The sequence below is a fragment of the Mchenga conophoros genome, linkage group LG3, assembly GCF_057382185.1.
Source record: "Mchenga conophoros isolate Kocher_MC1m ecotype Shallow Benthic linkage group LG3, M_conophoros_male_GT1.1, whole genome shotgun sequence".
In the NCBI taxonomy this organism is placed as follows: domain Eukaryota; kingdom Metazoa; phylum Chordata; class Actinopteri; order Cichliformes; family Cichlidae; genus Mchenga; species Mchenga conophoros.
The window spans coordinates 55,698,606-55,717,103 of NC_140528.1; the positions used below are offsets into that span (position 1 = coordinate 55,698,606).

General features: G+C 42.8%; 1 protein-coding gene across 5 annotated transcripts in view; it reads right to left on the minus strand.

The window, feature by feature from the left end:
- Positions 1-9,592: 9,592 nt before the first annotated feature.
- dysf (dysferlin, limb girdle muscular dystrophy 2B (autosomal recessive)) overlaps positions 9,593-18,498 on the minus strand; it is a 103,158-nt gene continuing 94,252 nt past the window's right edge. For all 5 annotated transcript variants that reach the window (XM_085263571.1, XM_085263572.1, XM_085263570.1 and 2 more), the window contains 5 exons: positions 17,618-17,717; positions 15,220-15,392; positions 14,706-14,815; positions 14,483-14,630; positions 9,593-13,440 (listed from right to left, as the gene is read on the minus strand). In XM_085263571.1, coding sequence (XP_085119697.1) covers positions 13,384-13,440; positions 14,483-14,630; positions 14,706-14,815; positions 15,220-15,392; positions 17,618-17,717 — 588 coding nt within the window. In that variant the 3' untranslated portion in view covers positions 9,593-13,383. The remainder of the gene's footprint in view (positions 13,441-14,482; positions 14,631-14,705; positions 14,816-15,219; positions 15,393-17,617; positions 17,718-18,498) is intronic.

An 18,498-nucleotide genomic window follows, 5' to 3' on the forward strand; every position in this document is an offset into this window, starting at 1 on the left:
TTAATTACTTTTGAAAATAAGTAATCAGTAAAGTAACGGGATTACTTTTTTGGGGAAGTAATCAGTAATTAGTTACTGATTACTTTTTTCAAGTGACTTGAGCAACACTGTTTATCAGTGCTGAGATTGCAGCTGAGTGAATAAGGCTAAAACACACCATAAGACCAGCTTGAATCCATAATTTAACATGTTTGTTATGATAGAAGAGCAATTTTAGTGAGACCTTTTTATGTCTTAATAATGCCTCTGAATGGCCTAAAAAACAAAGTTTTATCTCAAATCAATATTATTTCAGATTAGTAATCTCAAAAAAGGAAGTAAAGCAGAATAATATTAAGATGTATACTGATTTTCTTGACCCATCAAACACCAGTACATTTAGATTCTGTGTAGGTTGCACGGGTAAGAAGATATTTTTTCAGCAGACTTCACAGAAATAGTCTTTGACTGTGATGGATGGATTCTGTAACTACTTTCTTTCTTCTGTTGAGGCTTTATTTAGATTTTCAGTGCAGCTTTTCAGATTAGAAACCACCCATTCTTCGAGAGAAAGCCATCACACGTGGGACGTTTTCAGCTGCAGCGCGAACGCAGCCAAAAAACACAGAAGGACTGATGTGCACGACAGAGGAACTGATAAGGAGCAAAAACTGTGAAGGAGTTCAAATGGAAGAAGGAGGACGACGAGGGAGGTCAAGGAAGGGTAATGAGGAGGAGACGGAGGAAGATGTAAAAGTCAAAGAAAATGAAAGAGAAAGAGAAAGAAGAGTGAAGACAGCCCACCCACACTGCACACACACACACACGCTGCAGTCAGAGGTTCACCTGCAGTTCACGCTGACCATAACAACACCCCTGAGAAAGATCGCAAAAGCCAGAACACGAGACGGACAAGGAGAGGAAAAAAGAAAGAGGTTACGGGACGAGGAGGGATGGAGGGAGGAAACGAGGGAGAGGTGGGAAAGCAAAGTAATAATTTAGGGCTGAGGGAGCTCAGGAGAAGAATCGGTCAAAAAAAAGAAGTTCAGTTCAACTTCTGCCGACGCTGCAGGTTCAATCGGAGGTCAGCAAACTAAACCCCCTCAGCATATATGTGCATCCAATCTCTTTCTTATTACATACACAAAGATGTATCTTCAAGCTGCCCAAAACCTCTTTTTTTTTTTACTTTTTTTGGGGGAAAAGAAAATTGTTTTCAAGAAAACTGTTAAAGTACAGTAAATCAATCTGTGGTCTCTGGTGTGCTTTTAGATCTTTAGATCTTGAAATACAATTTACTGCAATCAGAGTTACTAGTCACAGCGCCAACTCATTGATTTAATGATTCAGCCTTAAATAAATTAATTTGACTGTAAATACAATCATTTATCATTGTGTATGAGTATCATTGCCCCCGTCCCTTCAGGCTAAAACTTTTCCACACACTGGCCAGTTTTTAAAATTGTAGTGCTTATTTTCCCATTAAAGGTCATATTTTAAAATAGTGTAAGGAAAATGTAGAAAACTGAGTGTTAGTTGTACTACACTGTTTTATATTTCCACAGGTTAGTGTTTAATGAGTAATACTCCCTTGAGAAGAAACCGTCTTCTCAATGCAAGACAGTTTCTTGTTGGTATTTGCAGCGCTGTGAAAAAGTATTCATATATTTTTCTTTTTGCATATTTGGCATGCTAACATATTTCAGATCATCAAACAAATTTCAATATTGGACTTGATTTATCTAGGGAAAAGAAGCAATCCGAACCTACATGGCATTGTGTGGAAAAATAACTGCCAGCTTGCTAAATCATGTATCAACTGTAGTTAATTTTCAATCAAGTAATTTATTTTTTTGGAAAGTTGTTTGGAAATATAAGTTCAGTGTCAGTAGCACCACCCAGATGTGATTACTGCCAGACTTGCTTTGTCAAGAAATTACTTAAATAGAACCTGAAGTAGCGTGTCTTAGATCACTTTCTTTAGATCACTCCATGATCTAAAGAAACAGCTGAGACACAAAGTCATCAACATCTAGCAGCCTGGAAATTATTAAAAGCTATTTTTTAGGCTTTGGGAATCCAGTGAACCACTATGAGAGACATTATCCACAAATGGAGAGAACATGGAACAGAGGTGAAGCTTCCCAGGAGTGGGCAGCCTACCAACAACACATCGATGACTCATACAGGAGGGCACAGGAGAACCCAGGACAACATCTAAAGAGCTGCAGGCCTCACTTGTCTCAGTTAAGGTCGGAGGTCGTGATTGAACAATAAGAAAGAGACTGTGCAAAAAATGGCATCGATAGGAGAGTTTAAGGAGAGAACCACCACTCATCAAGAAGAACACAAAGGCTCGACTACTACATAAGCCAAAAACTTAAATTGATGACTTTTGGGAAAATATTCTGAACTGACTGACTGATGAGACAAAAGCTGAACTTTTTAGAAGGTTTGAATCCCATTGCATCTGGTTTAAAACATAATTTCATAAACAGAACATCATACCAACAGTCAAACATGGTGGTGGTAGTGTGATAGTTTGAGGCTGCTTCAGGACGACTTCCTGTTAATGATGGAACCATCCTGAAGGAGATCTGCCTTAAATTCATGCTCTGAATGTCAGACACACCTAGGTTCAGCAGCAGGAAAATGTCCAAAACCGAGCAAGGCCTCCTCTGAGTTGTCCATAATTCATCCTGCCATCCAATTGAGATGGTTTCACATGATCTTACACAGGGTATTCGTGCTTGAAAACTCAACAGTGTGGCTGAATGTAAACAATTAAATGGTCTGTATTTGTATAGTGCTTTACTAGCCCCTAAGGACCCCAAAGCGCTTTACACATCCAGTCATCCACCCATTGGTGATGGCAAGCTACATTGTAGCCACAGCCACCCTGGGGCGCACTGACAGAAGCGAGGCTGCCGGACACTGGCGCCACCAGGCCCTCTGACCACCACCAGTAGGCAACGGGTGAAGTGTCTTGCCCAAGGACACAACGACCGAGACTGTCCAAGCCGGGGCTTGAACCAGCAACCTTCCGATTACAGGGCGATATCCCAACTCTTGAGCCACAATCGCCCCTATTCTCACAAATAAGAGTGGTCCAAAGTTCTTCTAACTCATTGCTAGTTGTCTAATCATGTAATTGCCCCTAAATCAACTGAATTTGCTATAGAACCAAAGAAGAGTTTCTGAGACCACTGAAGTTTGTAGAGCATAAGATTCTTTCCTCTGGTCTAAGGAGCTAGGAAAGAAAAGTGCCTGGACTTCTTTAACCTCCTAGGACCCGGCGTCCACATATGTGGATGTCACATTTTGGGTTGTCTAGACCAAAATACTAAATTTTGCTCTACAAGGGCCTGATAGCCACTTACGAGGAAATTATACTGCCACTGTTCTATCAAAATTTAAAGCGAATGTCCTAATTTGTGGATCTCATTTCTGTCAGAAACAAAAATCAGGTAAAAAAAAAAAAATCACGTAATTCTTTGTTTTTACATTCATCAGGTCCCAATCAGCACAAATAGAAATTAAAGAAATTACATTAGTCTTGATACAGCCTCTGCCACCACATCAGATCAATTGCTCTGGGCTCCTTTGATCAGCTCCATCACCTAGTGGGGGTGGGGGGTCATAGTTTGGTCCCGCCTTCACTGTTGTGATTGGTGTGGGGGTAGGGACAGGCTTAGGGCGTCGGGGGGTTCCCCGGAGGCATCTTCCTTGGGGGGCTCAACCCGGGGTAGCGGTCATGTCCGGTTAGGGGCTCTGTTGGCTCTCCGGTGACTGTTTCCTCGCGGCTGCGTGCAGCGGGGCTAGGGGAGGGTCTGTGCTGACGGACGTGGGTTACTGACCTGGTAGCCTGGCTGGCCCTGGGTGGGTCCGGGATGGGTGTGAGGTTCTGGGGGCGCTCCGTCTCTGGGATGGGACCCGGACTGGGCCTCGGGGGCTTGGGTCCTGGTTGGTGTGTTGCCGGGGTTGTGGGCGGGTGGGTGCATGGGGGCCCAGCCCTGGAGCAGGGTGCCGCCGGTGCATCGAGCCACCTGGGGGGCTCTTCAACTGGTGGGGGAGATTGTCACATCTTGCAGGAGCTTTCCTCTGCTCAGGAGCTCCCTCTGCAGGAGGGGGAGATACAGGAGAGGTGGAGGAAGATCTCAGCCTGGGTGTTTATTGTCTTATGTAGTCTGGAAGATGAGTGGATGGTGGGGTGGGTGCAGTTTTCTCTGTGGTGGGGTTGGGTGGACTGTCCCGGGCTCTGTGGGGCCGGGCGGCGCTGCTGCACTGGGCCCGGTCTGGATGGGCCTGGGCCCCCTTTCCCTGGCGGGTCGCGGAGTATGGGGGTGCCTACTGGGGTCAGCGGGGGAGCTGGCCCCAGGGAGGGGTCACTTGCCCCTCCCTTCCTTCCCTCCCCATCTCCAGCTGCCTCCCTCTTCCCGCTCCACCACAACCACCCACACATGCAGGGCCTTGGAGTAGGGGTATGTCACCAGGGTGCAGAGGAGGCTACCCCCCCCCTCTGTCCCCTTCTGGCTGCCTCTGCCTCAATTTTATCCCACAACTTAGACATTCACATTACTCACACTCTCATTACACATACATATAGGATCTTGGGGGTGGGCACGATACACGGAGTCCAAAGTACCATCAGGGTGTACACCCCACCCCTGGCATCGTTGCCCACCTCTCAATTTTAAATACACGTAGACATTGAGGGCTAGCAGGAGGGACCATGCGCTTACCTGCTGCTCTCTGGCAGGTAGCTCCAAGCCCTCCTGGGTTTTAAATGCACCTTAGAACACACATGCATCAACATTACAATGAGCGGGTGGAGGGAGGTTTGGAGTCTTCTCTCACCCCCGTTCTCTGCGACCTGCTGGAGCAGGGGGGCTAGGAGGAGGAGTTGGCCGTCCGACTGCGGTCTGGAGTGTGGAGCCTTCCTGCTGCTGCGGAGTCGGGGCGGTCTGCCTCCCCCCACCGCAGGGAAAAGGGAAACACCACCTGGGTCTGGGTGCAGTTCCCCCCTCCAGGGGCGAGGGCACCTAGACCCGGTTTGTAGAGTACGCTTGGGGAGTGTGATCGTGTGTACAACGTCTCTTTATGTCTGTCTCCACGTTGGTTGAGTGTGGAGTAAGTGCATATGAGAGCATGAGGGTGGGAATGGATGTTTGTATCTGTGTGTGCCTGTATGTCTGTGTCTATATGTCAGGTTGGGTGTCAGGCGCCACCTCTCTGGGGACATCTCAGGCCCTCCAAGGTTTGGAGGCCTATCTCCCCCTACCACCACTTCCCCTGCCAGTGGCGGACCCCCTCAGACATCGGTGCGTTGGTGGTTCTTTGTGTCCGGGGATGGGCGTCCAGGTACACACCGGCTCACTCCTTGGCGGCCGCTTATCGGGGCCTGGAGCCTGGGGCTCGCTCGGGCCACTTCGGAGGTGGGGTGCCCCCGGCCTCTCGGCCTGGGGCTCGGTCACTCAGGCGCAGCTGGCTGCCGGCGGAGCTCACGGGCGCGTCACTGCAACTCCCCCTGGCTTCTGCTCCGCGGCTGCTGAGTGAGCCCTCATCTGGGACTCTCCTCAGCTCTTTCCGGGACAGTGGCGCAGCTGCCCCTCTGTTGGTCTTCCTTGGTCTCTTGTGTTCTGGGGGCCTCTGGATGTCTGGAGTTTTGATCTCCTCCACACCTGCTTCACGCCCTGGAGGACGGGGCTGTGGCCCCCCCACACCCTCTAGCAGATTATTACATGAAGGAACCTTTTAAAAAAACAAAAAACAAGCGCGTCCATGCTCACAGGTGTACACACGGGTGATCACACCCACAAACTACACCCTTTTTGGCTCCTACCTCAAAGCACACTGTGTTCTGTTGATCTTATGTGCTGCACAATAATGTTTAACATTTAGTATTTACTGTCATATTCCCATATATCATTTTGATGTTGTTTATTCTATTACTCTTGTTCTCTTCTGCTTGCTTTCTTTTTTCTTTCTCAGCAGGTGATCCAGGTGATTGATATATGCATTTTTTTTCTCTGCCCGTTCGGTTGGTTTTTGTCTTTTGCCCTTCTCCCCCGTCCCTCTTCTCAGCTGTTTCTCTTTCCCTCTTTCTTTCTCCCCTTCTTTCCCCCAGTCAAGTCTGTCCCGTATTCAGTAAGTGAAAATAAAATAAACAATAAAAGGTGAATCAAATGGACCATTACGGCAAGGCTGGGATGGTCAGTTTGGTAAAGTAAATCCGTTGGGCATCTTTCTTTGCCTTTAGACAACAATTCTGATGGCAAAAGAGCCAAACGGGACAGGCCAAAAAAAAAAAAAAAAAAAAAAAGACATTTCACCTCCCATCCGAGAAGCTTTGTCAGTTCTAGAGTCAAATAGTGGAGCGTCCCAGACTTAAGCCTTTTAGGAGTGTCCCCCCAAGAGGGACAATGGACTCCCTAATGATCCTCTACCGAATCACACGAGCCAAGGTGTGAAAATTGGTGTAGGTCACAATCAGCCAAGGCTTTGGGTAAGTTCATTGTGAAACCTGGCCCCACATTATCATGTGATTTCCTGAGGTCAGATGGCCCAGGATGTGAGTGGGCGTTAAGGCCCAGTCTTGCCGAGTCTTGTCCTGTGGAGGTGGCTCTTCTATGTTGTGCCATGCGTTTATGAAGAGGCTGTTTGGTCTCTCCAATATAGAGGTCTGGTCATACCTCTGGGCCTCTACCATTTGACCCTAGAACTGAAGAAGCTTCTCGGATGAGAGGTGAAACGTCTTCAAACACCTTTTTTTTTTTTTGTCCCGTTTGGATCTTTAGCCATCAGAATTGTTGTCTTAAGGCCAAGAAAGACGCTAAGCGGATTTATTTTACCAAGTGGATCATCATGGCCTTGCCATATTGGTCCATTTGATTGACCTTTATTATAATTATGAATTTATTTTATTTTCAGTTGCTACAAACGGGACAGACATGACTGGGGGATAGGACAGGGAGAAAGAATGAAAGAAAGAGAGGGAGAGAAAGAAAACCAAAGGGGAGAAGAGACGGTGAGAAGGGGGAGAAGAAAGAAAGAAAAACAAACAAAAAAAACAAAACACCTGGGTCACTTGTATGGAGAAAAAAAACAGAAGAGAAAGCAAACAACAAAGAGCAACATAATAAAAAAAAACGGCACCATCACAATAAACTAGCTAGCAGTAGATATCAGTAGATACTAAATAATAAACGATATTGTGCAGCACGCAAGATAGACAGCGCACAATGTGCTTTGAGGCAGCAGCCAAGAAAGCTGCAGTCCGCGTCTGTGAATACCCATGTGTACACCTGTGTGCATACCTGTGTGGATCAGCATGCTTGCATTCCAAAGGTTTCTCCATGTAACGATCTGCTAGGGAGTGTGGGGAGCCACAGCCCCGTCCTCCAGGGTATGAAGCAGGTATGGAGGAGATCAAAACTCCAGACATCCAGAGGCCCCCAGAACACAAGAGACCAAGGAAGACCAACAGAGGGGCAGCCGCGCCACTGTCCCAGAAAGAGCTGAGGAGAGTCCCAGATGAGGGCTCACTCAGCAGCCGCGGAGCAGAAGCCAGGGGGAGTTGCAGTGACGCGCCCATGAGCTCCACCGGCAGCCAGCTGTGCCTGAGTGACCGAGCCTCCGAAGTGGCCCGAGCGAGCCCCAGGCTCCAGGCCCCGATAAGCGGCCGCCAAGGAGTGAGCCGGTGTGTACCCGGACGCCCACCCCCAGACACAAAAAACCACCAACGCACCGATGTCTGAGGGAGTCCGCCACTGGCAGGGGAAGTGGTGGTGGGTGGGTCTTCAAACACCTTAAATAAGTCCAAAAGCTTTTTTTTCCTTAGACTATAATGACCTGGATGACTGAGAACCTTCACAGACATATCCTTTTCTCTGGTCTGTTAAATAATGTATTCTGCATCACTGGCTCATTATCTCTGGAAAATCCTCACAGTGTCAAATTAAATGCTGCTTTTATGAGCATTTAAAACACTGCCTTGACTGGATAAGCAGAACACTCAGCACTGATTGAGTAAATTGGCACTTTCACAGCACAAAACAGGATTAATTAATGAAATTTGTTCAATCCAACATTAAAAAAAAGATAAAAAGTCAAGAAAACTACAGGAATTTTATTACAGGACACAATGCAAGACATACCCACATACAAGACTGGTGTATGTACTCTGTGTGAGCATGTACTTTAATATTTAAACCCTCATCTGTTTTTCCAGCCTAACGGGCCCCACTGTGTGTGTATATGCATTTGTCAGTGTGAGCCAGCAGGTTAATAATCCCTTAGTCGACACCAAAGCCTCTCTGATCTACTTTGTTCCACTCATTTAATTCAGGAAAATGTGAGTCTTTACCTCCACAAAGCACACTCATTTACTTTCTTCTACATGAGAGTGAACTTGTTTATTTGAACATGAGTGGATTCCAGATTTCAAAATAATGCAAAGAGTCAGAAAAAAAAGGTATATTTATCTTTTTGTTTTAATTACAGTGGAGCAGACAGGCTCTGGTATGCAATACCAGTCTGTGCACACTGGGCGGATGTTTTGTGTCCAAAAAGTTGTCAGTGGAAATCAGATGTTGCTGGAGTAAACACTGGTTTAATTTCCTTATTGCAATAATCAGATCAATATTTCTTGTCGTCCTTCGTGGATGGCACCTTTAAGAGGGTTTCCAGGCAGTGTTAATTTCATTGTCCAATGGTTTTCATCAATTTTGTTCCCCAACGAAGCACGAGAACAAAAAAATATGATAAAAAGTATTGACACTTCAGGTCAATAAAATATTGTGGAGAAATTAGATCCGATCAGAACTTTTTTGTGTGTGTAGACTGGCCAGGTGAGCTTGAATGTGATCCAGTTAGAAGTAATCTTCTTGTGTAGTAAGGTGAGACACAGAGTACAGGATCATCAATAATGTTTTTTTTGCTGTTAACATATCCAGTCACTGATTGTTTAAAATATATTATGATAGTAAGATTAATATACTATCTCTCAGGTAGGCTGTGGCATTCAAACCATGCTTGAATGCTACTAAGGGGGCCAAAGTGTGCCATGAAACTTATCCCCACACCCGCCTGCACTGATAATAAAAATGCAGGATGGATCCATGCTTCCATGTTGTTTATATCTACTTCTGACCCTACCATCTGAATATTGAAGCAGAAATCAAGAGCAGCAACATTTTTCCAATTTTCTATTGCCCAGTTTTGGTGAACCTCTGAAAATTATAGCCTCAGCTTCCGATTCACCTGGTGTGGTCTTCTGCATTTATAGCCAATCTGCTTCAGGGCTTGAGATGCTCTTCTGCATACTTTGGTTGCACTGTAATTTCTGACGACCTCTGGTGCCTTTGTCATACTCTGTTACTCGAGTTAATGTACAGACAGCTGTTTATAGAGAAGAGTACTCACTCTGGTAAGTTTTAGTATTTCTAAGCCGATGATATAACAATTATATACTCACATCTACTTACCGTGTCAGTCAAGCTGAATCTAAAAACATCTCTATTGTGTATGAGTCTTCACTTCAGGTCACGTTTTTTCATGTGACGTACACATGGCTTATGTTTCTTCTCGCTAATTAAATTCACTAGTCGAAGGGTAAGAGTGCAGTTTTATTGATAATACAGACATAATGCAGTGCACACAGTATTTCTCTCTGCAGCTATGAAGTCTAATTCATATCTTGTGTAGAAAACATTCAGTGCACATCTCCCACAAAACATTAAACAGTAACAGCAAAGGGCTTTGTCCTTTCACATGACAAAGTCCCCGCGTGTTATTTTTCAGTGCAGTTTTTTGGCAGCAGGAGTTTATCACAGCCAGCAGCAGAGCCCTGCTTGTGTCTAAAACTGAAGCACAGTGCAGTTTACAAGAAGAGTAAAACAATAGGTTCAAAGAACAAGATCAACCCCTGGTTTCTGCAGATAACAGTGAAGAGATAAGCAGCATTAAACTGTCACAGAAGCATGTGATTTTGTTTTCGTTTCCTGTTGAGGAAGGTGTTAGCTAGTGTTGCTATACGACAAGGCAGCAAAGCTAAAGGCTAAAGACTTGAAGGCACGTTGCATTCACTGAGAAGAATAATGTCAGGTCAAAACAGCGCTGAGTTAATGTTCGGCTTCTCGAGACTTCAAATAACCAGTGTATATGGCACTGTAAGCAGGATTGTCTCAGTAAAATTTCACCCTTTCAAGACTTGTTAACATCAGCAGAACTTCAATATATAAAGGTATTTCAAAACTCTAAAACAAAAGTTACAAACTTAAAAAAGCTGAAGAAATATTCTGTTTTTTCTGCTTAATTGACAATAATGCCCACCTCTAAACAGAGATCTGATGCATTACGACACAAAGCACAGAACTTTTCATGTTGTTTAGCATTATGGTCTTTTTTAAACGCACAAATGTTCACCTGCAGATGACATTCATCCATCCATTATTTCTGTAGGACCTGCAGAACTACAAACGTTTTTAAGTTTTTAATTCAAACAATTCTAAACTATACTGTTTGCATCATTTTTATTAGCTATAATAACAACAACAATAATAATAATTATCATTATTATTATTATTATTATAATAAACTTGTATATGAACCAAGAATATCTGCAATATAAACATCTGGAAGACCCTCAGGCCAGTGAGAAGTAACCTGAAATACTTCCCCATAACTAACTTGAAACCATCAGACACTTTAAACATCCCACAGTCAGGCAGATTTGGGGTATTTGGTGTTCCAGCTGTGTCTGCTGGAAATGTTTTAGAATAAAAATGTAAAGTGTGTGTGGGTTGTTTTTTTTTTTTAAATAAATTTGAAGTTTATTAGTCTGATCCTTCTTTTCTCTCACAAACTAAAATTATAATAAAGTTGGTTTTTTTTAGTGCATTAAAGTTAGGAAGTCAACAGTGGAGGACTAAAACTGTCAAAATTTAAACAAATTATCATTTTAAAAAAAGACCTAATAAATAAATATGGCATTACACGCATTGCAACTAATACACTCCATGTAGGATTTTTTTTCTTTTTTTTTGGTTTCATTTAATGCTCGTTAATTACCTGTACAACCAGTCTATTTACTTTCCTATTTTTTCCATTAATTTTTTTCCCTCAAACCTTTTTATTTTACATTTCAGTTTCATGATGAAAAAAAAAAAACAGTGTGGCCACCAAGGTGTGGCTTTTAGTATTTGTTCAATATATGCTGGGAAACTTTCTTTAAGATCATCCTCGTGGTTGATCAACACCAGGAGGCTTTGTGTCCAAGAAGTTAATTAATCATTGTGAAAATAGCACTGCCATTTAATACATAAATAAATACATTTAAAAATGAGTAAACTGATTTAAAAAAGCAAAATAAATGGTAAATAATAAAGTGAAAGTTACACAAAAGGTGCATAAGTACATAAAAAATGTATAACAATTGAAATTATGCATTTCATCCACAAGCTTTTAAAAGAAAATAATGCTTATAATATTTATAATTTTAATTTGCTACATTTAATGCCATATTCATTCATTTTCTGATGTTAACTTTTGTCTTTCTCTGGCAGCTTTGGTCCTCCACACTTTGGCTAATTAAGACAGAAACTATGGAATTCATACTTCAAAACTTAATTCCCTACATTCAAAAAGGGAGATTAAATGCTATGCAGAAACTCAACATACTGTGAGTACTTGGAAAATAATCATAAAGCACTTGATTTCATTTCATATGTATCTGCAACATAAATCAAATGCACTTTAGTAAGCCTTACCCTCAGAGGTTTTTGAATTTGGTTTTCGTGAGACTTTTTGCCTTTTTAGTTGAATCAAATCTCTGATTAAAAAAAAATACAAAAAAAGAGAAAAATGCAGCATTTAAAGGTGAACATTGAAATACGCTAACGTAAAAAACAAACAAACAAACAGAATACACACAAAAAAACACCTACTCTCAGAAACAGTGATATATGCTGATGTAGTGAAGCTTGGAGGTAAATCCTCTCTGACCTGGCAGGACGACAGGTTACCAAAAGTGCTCACGTTAATGAGCTGCTTGTGAGTCGATGTGACTTTTATTTACGAGGCCTGCTCGACCTGTAACCAGCTGGTGTGAACCTAAAATGAACTAAAAGGGTCCAAGTCAACTTTTCCACTGTGGAGCAAACCAAACTAAGCCAGGATGTGGTTGCACCCAAAGAAAAGAAGATAATAAATATAAGCAAAAATGAGACTTTACATAAAATTTTTCAAATCATGACTCTGTTCTTCTTTATCGTTCACCGATGTTCGGCTTTGCTCACTAAAGCTTGAGCGGTTTAAGGATCAACAACACAATGTGTCCTTGTGTGTCCGTATCAGCCCACATCATCTATCTAAAACATGCTGTGTAATAATACGGCTCAAAAGCAAATCCCTGACTTAACCTGCTGAACCCTGAGGAGGAGAGGGATTAGGTTGGATAGAGAAGGAGGAGGGGGAAAACGGAGGAAGACGAGGGAAAAGAAGGAGAAGAACTGATAGTTAAGGAGAGGAGCTCGAAAATTTGTTTTTAACAGTATTCAGTAAGTGCTGGGAAATCCCACACAACCTGAAGGCATCGTATGTGACCTGCTGTAATAAAAATATAATCAAAGAAAAAAAAACACCCAGCCTGGATATTATGTTTCACTTCTAACAACTTAACTCTGATCTGAACATTTTAAAAATAAAAGTCTGATTGCACTTGAAAGCAGCAGGGCAACAACATTAAAAGGTGATTCAAAGAGAATGATAGCTGAAAACTCCCGTCACGCTTTAACCTCAGATTGAATTTTTTGGAGTGATAAAGTTTGACATGAGTCGGTAAACTGACTGCCTGACCTGACTATGCCTCTCGCAGGGAAGCAGCGGGCGGTAAAAAGATCAAACACCATCAAAATCACGATCTTTAATTCTGTTTCTGCCGTTTCGGAGCGCAGCCTCACTCAGCGGCGAGCTTTTCTTCTTGTCCTCCCCTGCATGAGGGCAGCAGAGAGAGCGCGAGGCGGGAAGAGAGATGAAAGCGGTGACTGAGGGATGACGGCGATGCAGACGGCACACGCTGAGTTCTGATAGTAACTTTGGAAACGCTTTCAGCACAGAAGTACAGAAGTGAATCTAACTGTAAAGGCACAAAATGCACACATATCAAACATAAGCGCACATACAGCCACTGCTAATCAGGTGTGACTATATCAAAGGACATCTGGATCTGACAATTTGGCTGACTTCATCACTCATGACTCCAGGAAGACAACAGAAAAAGTCTCAAAAAGAAGAAGAAAGGGCTAATAAAATCCGTGCTTGTTTCACTCTCAGAACAGTGGTGTGGTTTCTCATTGTCTCCATTTGTTCACGTCTGTTTGTCTTTTCCTTCAAATGCTCCTCATCTTAAGTTGTTTCCTTGGCTGGTCCAAATGGTCCCACCATCTTCATGGCAGCATAGTTCTGTGAGAGGAAAAACACAAAATAATGCAGGAAGTTCCTTTCTTTTTGTTGCTAATGCTTTCTCTTCTTCATTTTCTCCCCCTCAACTGTCATTTAAAGAGTCAAAATTTGTTTTTTTACAATTTCTTATTTTTTACATTGATTTTGTAATTTCTTAATGTTCTTTTAGTTTTCAGCACACTTCTTTTGCCTTGTCTTTGCCTCCGTGTCTCATTTTCCCAGTGTTATTCCGTGTACGGCTTCAGTCACACAGACCTAGAGACTGGTTGGTGGCACCCCGGCAACTTCTAGTCCCTCAGGAAAAACTGTTATTTACTGACTGACTGGCAAGCGGTTGCTGGATGTTTGCATTCGGTCTGCAATCCCTTGACAACTAACCATGAAATTTAAGAAAGTGAGATACAAACCAAAATAAGTTGTGTCTTTTTGACTTCAGTGGTAAGTCACAACCTTTCCTATGAAAGCGAATTTCAATTTCACTCCTGCTCAGTAAACATTTGGCAAACAGCTTTTGGAGACAAGTCCGTGTCTTCCATGCAAACCGGGGGCCGCGGCAATCTTAGAAGTAATTGCAAGGAAGGTTATGGTGCAGCTTGTTAAGCATCTCCAGCAACCACTTGCCAACCAGTTGGGGATTATGCATTTTTCCCTAGCAAGCGGTGATTACCACCATCTTCCTCGGTGGTTACCACCGCTTATCAATGACCGATCTCTAGGCCTGCATTACTGAGGTTTTAGCAATCAATTTCACTGAAACTGCCACCAGCCTCCAGCAATCACAGCAACCGGTCAGTTACTGTGATTGCTGGAGGCTGGTGCTGATTGCTTACTCGTTTTTCAATAGCATCTAGAGGTTGCCAGATGGTTGGCAACCAGTTTCTAAACCTGTGTGACTGTCCTCTCTGTCTCTGCTGCAGTGAAGCTCCCTGAATCTGCTTAGTCACAGTTTCTTTCTTACACACACACACACACACACACACACACACACACACACACACACACACACACACACACACACACACACACACACACTAAAACTTGCCGGGAAGGAGTAGAGGAAGACTCCAAGGAAGAGGATAATGAAGAAGAGGAAAATGAAGAGAATGATGAACCACTTGAACCGTCTCCACAGGATGTATTTGAGGGTCTTGTAAGGGGAGGAGAACCACAGGAAGGATGTCTCTGGACGCCTGAGAGAAGAAAAGACGAGAATGAGAAACTATATTTGTGTGTGTGGTTTTTAGTGTGTGTGTGTGTAGACTCACTGAGGCTCCTCCAGGTGAGGGTTCATGTTGGGTTCATCTCTGCCGAGGCCGGCTGGTCTCTCCTCTTGCTCCTGCTCTGTCACTATCTCCAGAGACATCTCCACCTTCCCCTGAAATGGAGGCAGCAAACACACAGTTTGTCTCATCCTTTCTTCAGAGAACAAAGTAGGCACGACTGGCAGGTGGGTAAAACGGATATTGCTCAGCGGCTGAATGATGTTTACTTTACTTTGTCTTTATGGGAATTAAGGGATTTTAAACTTCATGTCAATACAAAGTAAAATACTCAGTGCCAGTGTTTGATAAATAACTGTATGGCATATGAATTACAAATATTTCAAGATTTTCTTGCATTTGGCATGGACTTGGTTTACTTTGATCTATCATTAAAATTTGTTTCATGAGCCTGAAGCGTGCTAAGTGTGACAAAAATGCAAAAAACAAAAAGGGCAGCGGACTTATATGTTTTCGCACCCTGTTGAAAATGGTTGTGTGTGTGTGTTTGTGCTCTCACAGCGATGATCTTCTCTCCATTGTTCTCGCAGGTGCAGGGCCACCAGCCTTTGACAGTCTTCTGTTCAAACAGAGACACCAGTTTGTCCGGTGGCTGGTCGAGCACCAGAAGAGTACACTTCTCTGGAGACTTTGCTGGACGCAACATGTGGTTCAGGTCCATCACCAGGTGACCTAAAGAAACAAGCACACCACAGTTAGACAGAGACTCATATACATAATAAATTAATGATGATAACAACACCTGCTGAATATACTGATGTCTGATATTTTCCTTTTTTTTCCTACATTAAAACGTCTAAACGATCCAGCCCCAGGATTATCAATTGATTTTGTAGCATTCACGTCGCATATTGATTATGTTGCAGGACGTACAGACGTGTTGCTATGACGACAGCCACACACATAATGGAAAAGGGGCTTTGTTAGAATGTGAAAAAATAAAGCCACCAAGCAGATTAAACTAAACAACAATGACACAACAGCCACCTTAGCAGGAAGAAAACTCATTACCCACAATCCACCTCACAAAGAGATGAAAAGTGTTTGATTTGTAAGTATTTCTCCTGCTCTCACACATACATTTGTTGCTTAATTTCATACTCTTTGAGAACGGGTCAATTCAAAAATTCACACTAGGAAACGTTTTTATGAATTAAAAGGTCACAATGGCACATATAGTTACTCAGGCCCAAAAAGGTCTACTTAGCTGCTCAGTTTAAGACGATGGTGCACAGACAGTTAGCATTAGCTTTACACTTGTGAATATAAAAAATGACTTCATTGTCCCACCTTGATGGATCAGAATAATAAAAGCTGGGGAAACATGCAGTGTAAACTCTCGATAGGGCACCTTTTCGTGCAACAACATTAACCAATGATATCCTCTTGTTTCTCTTCATGTTGTTTCCCTTGCAGCTCTTTCCTAATGACATTGTACTAGATATGAAAATGTCAAGCTATGATTGGCTCAAGGTTTAACATCTCATGAGACGATGTAAAGACCTAATCACACAAATAATGGAGGAAAAAAAAAACAACTTTCTGCCAGGTGAACATCCATAAATCTGCCAGGAAGTCAAACTATGTCAACCACGACAATTCCCGGGAGTTTTCTGTTAGCCGATAAACTGCACTTTTCGTGCAGTGAAATATTTTACAGCCTGAACTCTGTATTTGTTAAAGCAGGGTTGGAGGAGATGGATATTTTGGGGCAAGCAAGGCTTAGATCTCTAAAACTCAGCAGATTCAGCTGTCTGTTTAGCCAGTTTTTCTGAATGACTAATTATCGAGCGTGCGCTGAGTGAATTATTGCCGACCCTGTGGTGAAGGGTAGCTAGTAAAAGGTTTGATCTTTGTTGACATTAAGTTGTGGGCTGAAGAGAGACCAGAGATCCACTGGAAGTGTTTTTCCAGAGTTAGCTTCAGTTTGACAGTACAACCGCAGGAAAATGGCTCGTGTCTGACCCGCACACCGTGCAGGAAGATTAACAGTCGGCGGTCCGAGCCGACGAGCTGAAGACAGGCAGGCATGGAAAAAATGCTTTGAGGTGGCCACACACCCGCAGACTCTATGAGGTGAATAAAGTCGAGCGGGAGAAAACGCTGCAGCAGAGCGAGACGGTGACAGACAGGAACAGGTCAGAATCTGGATTCCTCATCTTCCTCCTTGTCTCTCACCGCAGAGGGACGCTCCGTCCACAGACTGTCATCCTCCCTTCTTTGGCAAAAATAAAGAAAAGAAGCTGAACCCATGCAGGGGGAGCGAAAGGGGAGAATCTCGGTGGTAAGTTATTTTAAGGGAATGGGCTGGGGCAGCGTTAGGGGTGAAGGAAAGGCAGAATTTGGACAGCTTGAGACTCGAGAAAAAAAAAAAAAAAGCAGAAAAAGCAGCCCCTCCCTTGCTGTAAAATGTGCAGACACAGTGGAAACGGGCGAGTGCTAATTCTAAAGATAAATGTTATCACAGTAGCTGTTCGTACATCGCACATATGGTTCCCTGGATATATTTACCTCTAAACCTTGAGCCAGAAATGAGGGGAAATCTGTCTAAATGTCATACACAAATGAGTTAAGTGCATTTCAACCATCCAAAGTCGAGCACATGTGTTTCTGACCTGGAGAATACGGATCCATTTACACGTTTTACAGTAAATCAACGAACAGAAGAAATGGCTTTTAGTCCGACTTTGATTTCACTGAAGTTTCGTGAAGGAAATCCAATTATGTTTTTACCACACATCATGGGTCTAAAATCTCTGGGACCAACCAGCTGTGACATGTGACAGGATGAGATAAATCATGATTTTTTTTTTAAAGACCTCACCTCATTTTCACAGTAAACACAATGTGGCACGCCAGAAAAAACAAACACAGACAGTCAAAGTGATGGTTTTTACCTAGGTAGTCGTCAAAGGAGAACTTGTCGTTGTCCCAGATCTGAATGGTCAGTTTAGGAGCCAGTTTAGTCTCGGCTTTATCCAGACTCCAGAAATGTTCCTGCAGACAAACAGAAGGCAGAAAATGGGAAACAGCTGCAATTTCACAACACCAGGTTCCTTCTTTCAATGATAGATCCTCAAAACATGAATTCTGATTCATTTTGTTTATTCTTGTACAGAGGTACAGGGTCAACACTTGGGTTATAGAAGCCCTGAAAGAAGATCTGCCTTTTTATTTATGTCCATTAAAGACTGAAACAACCGCTTGGTGCTTGGAAAACATGCCAGCTGACAAGGCTGTCAGCGAAAGAAAGAAATGTTGAAAGAAAGAAAGGAACTCAAACAATACATGGAAAAATTACAGATAAAAAATATATTTTAAAAAATTCATCTATAAATGGGTTATATGGAGATATGGAGCAAATACATTGTGATATGAAATGGAAATTATGAAAAAAATTAAGAATAAATTTGTTTACCTAAATATCATAAACCTATTTCTCCTCAGCTGTGTCCATTTCAGGCTGAGAAAAACATACATAATGCTGGAGGTACCAGCAGGTTTATCACATGGAGTTTGGAGGGTTGTCACCACTCATGGCTGCACTGACTACATCACTGGTGGGGATTTCATTAAAGTCAAAGACTCCAACCTTAAGGAACCATTTTTAACGTGAAGTGTCTGTAACAGTAACAGAGATCCACTTTGTAATTGCTGTGTGAATCCAGTCCACTAGAGGTGAAAGGAATCAGTGAGTGTGACTGATTTTTATGCGTGTAGGGAAGATCTAATCCAAATCTGCGCTTTTTTCACAATAGCTATCAAAAGTTTTTACCGT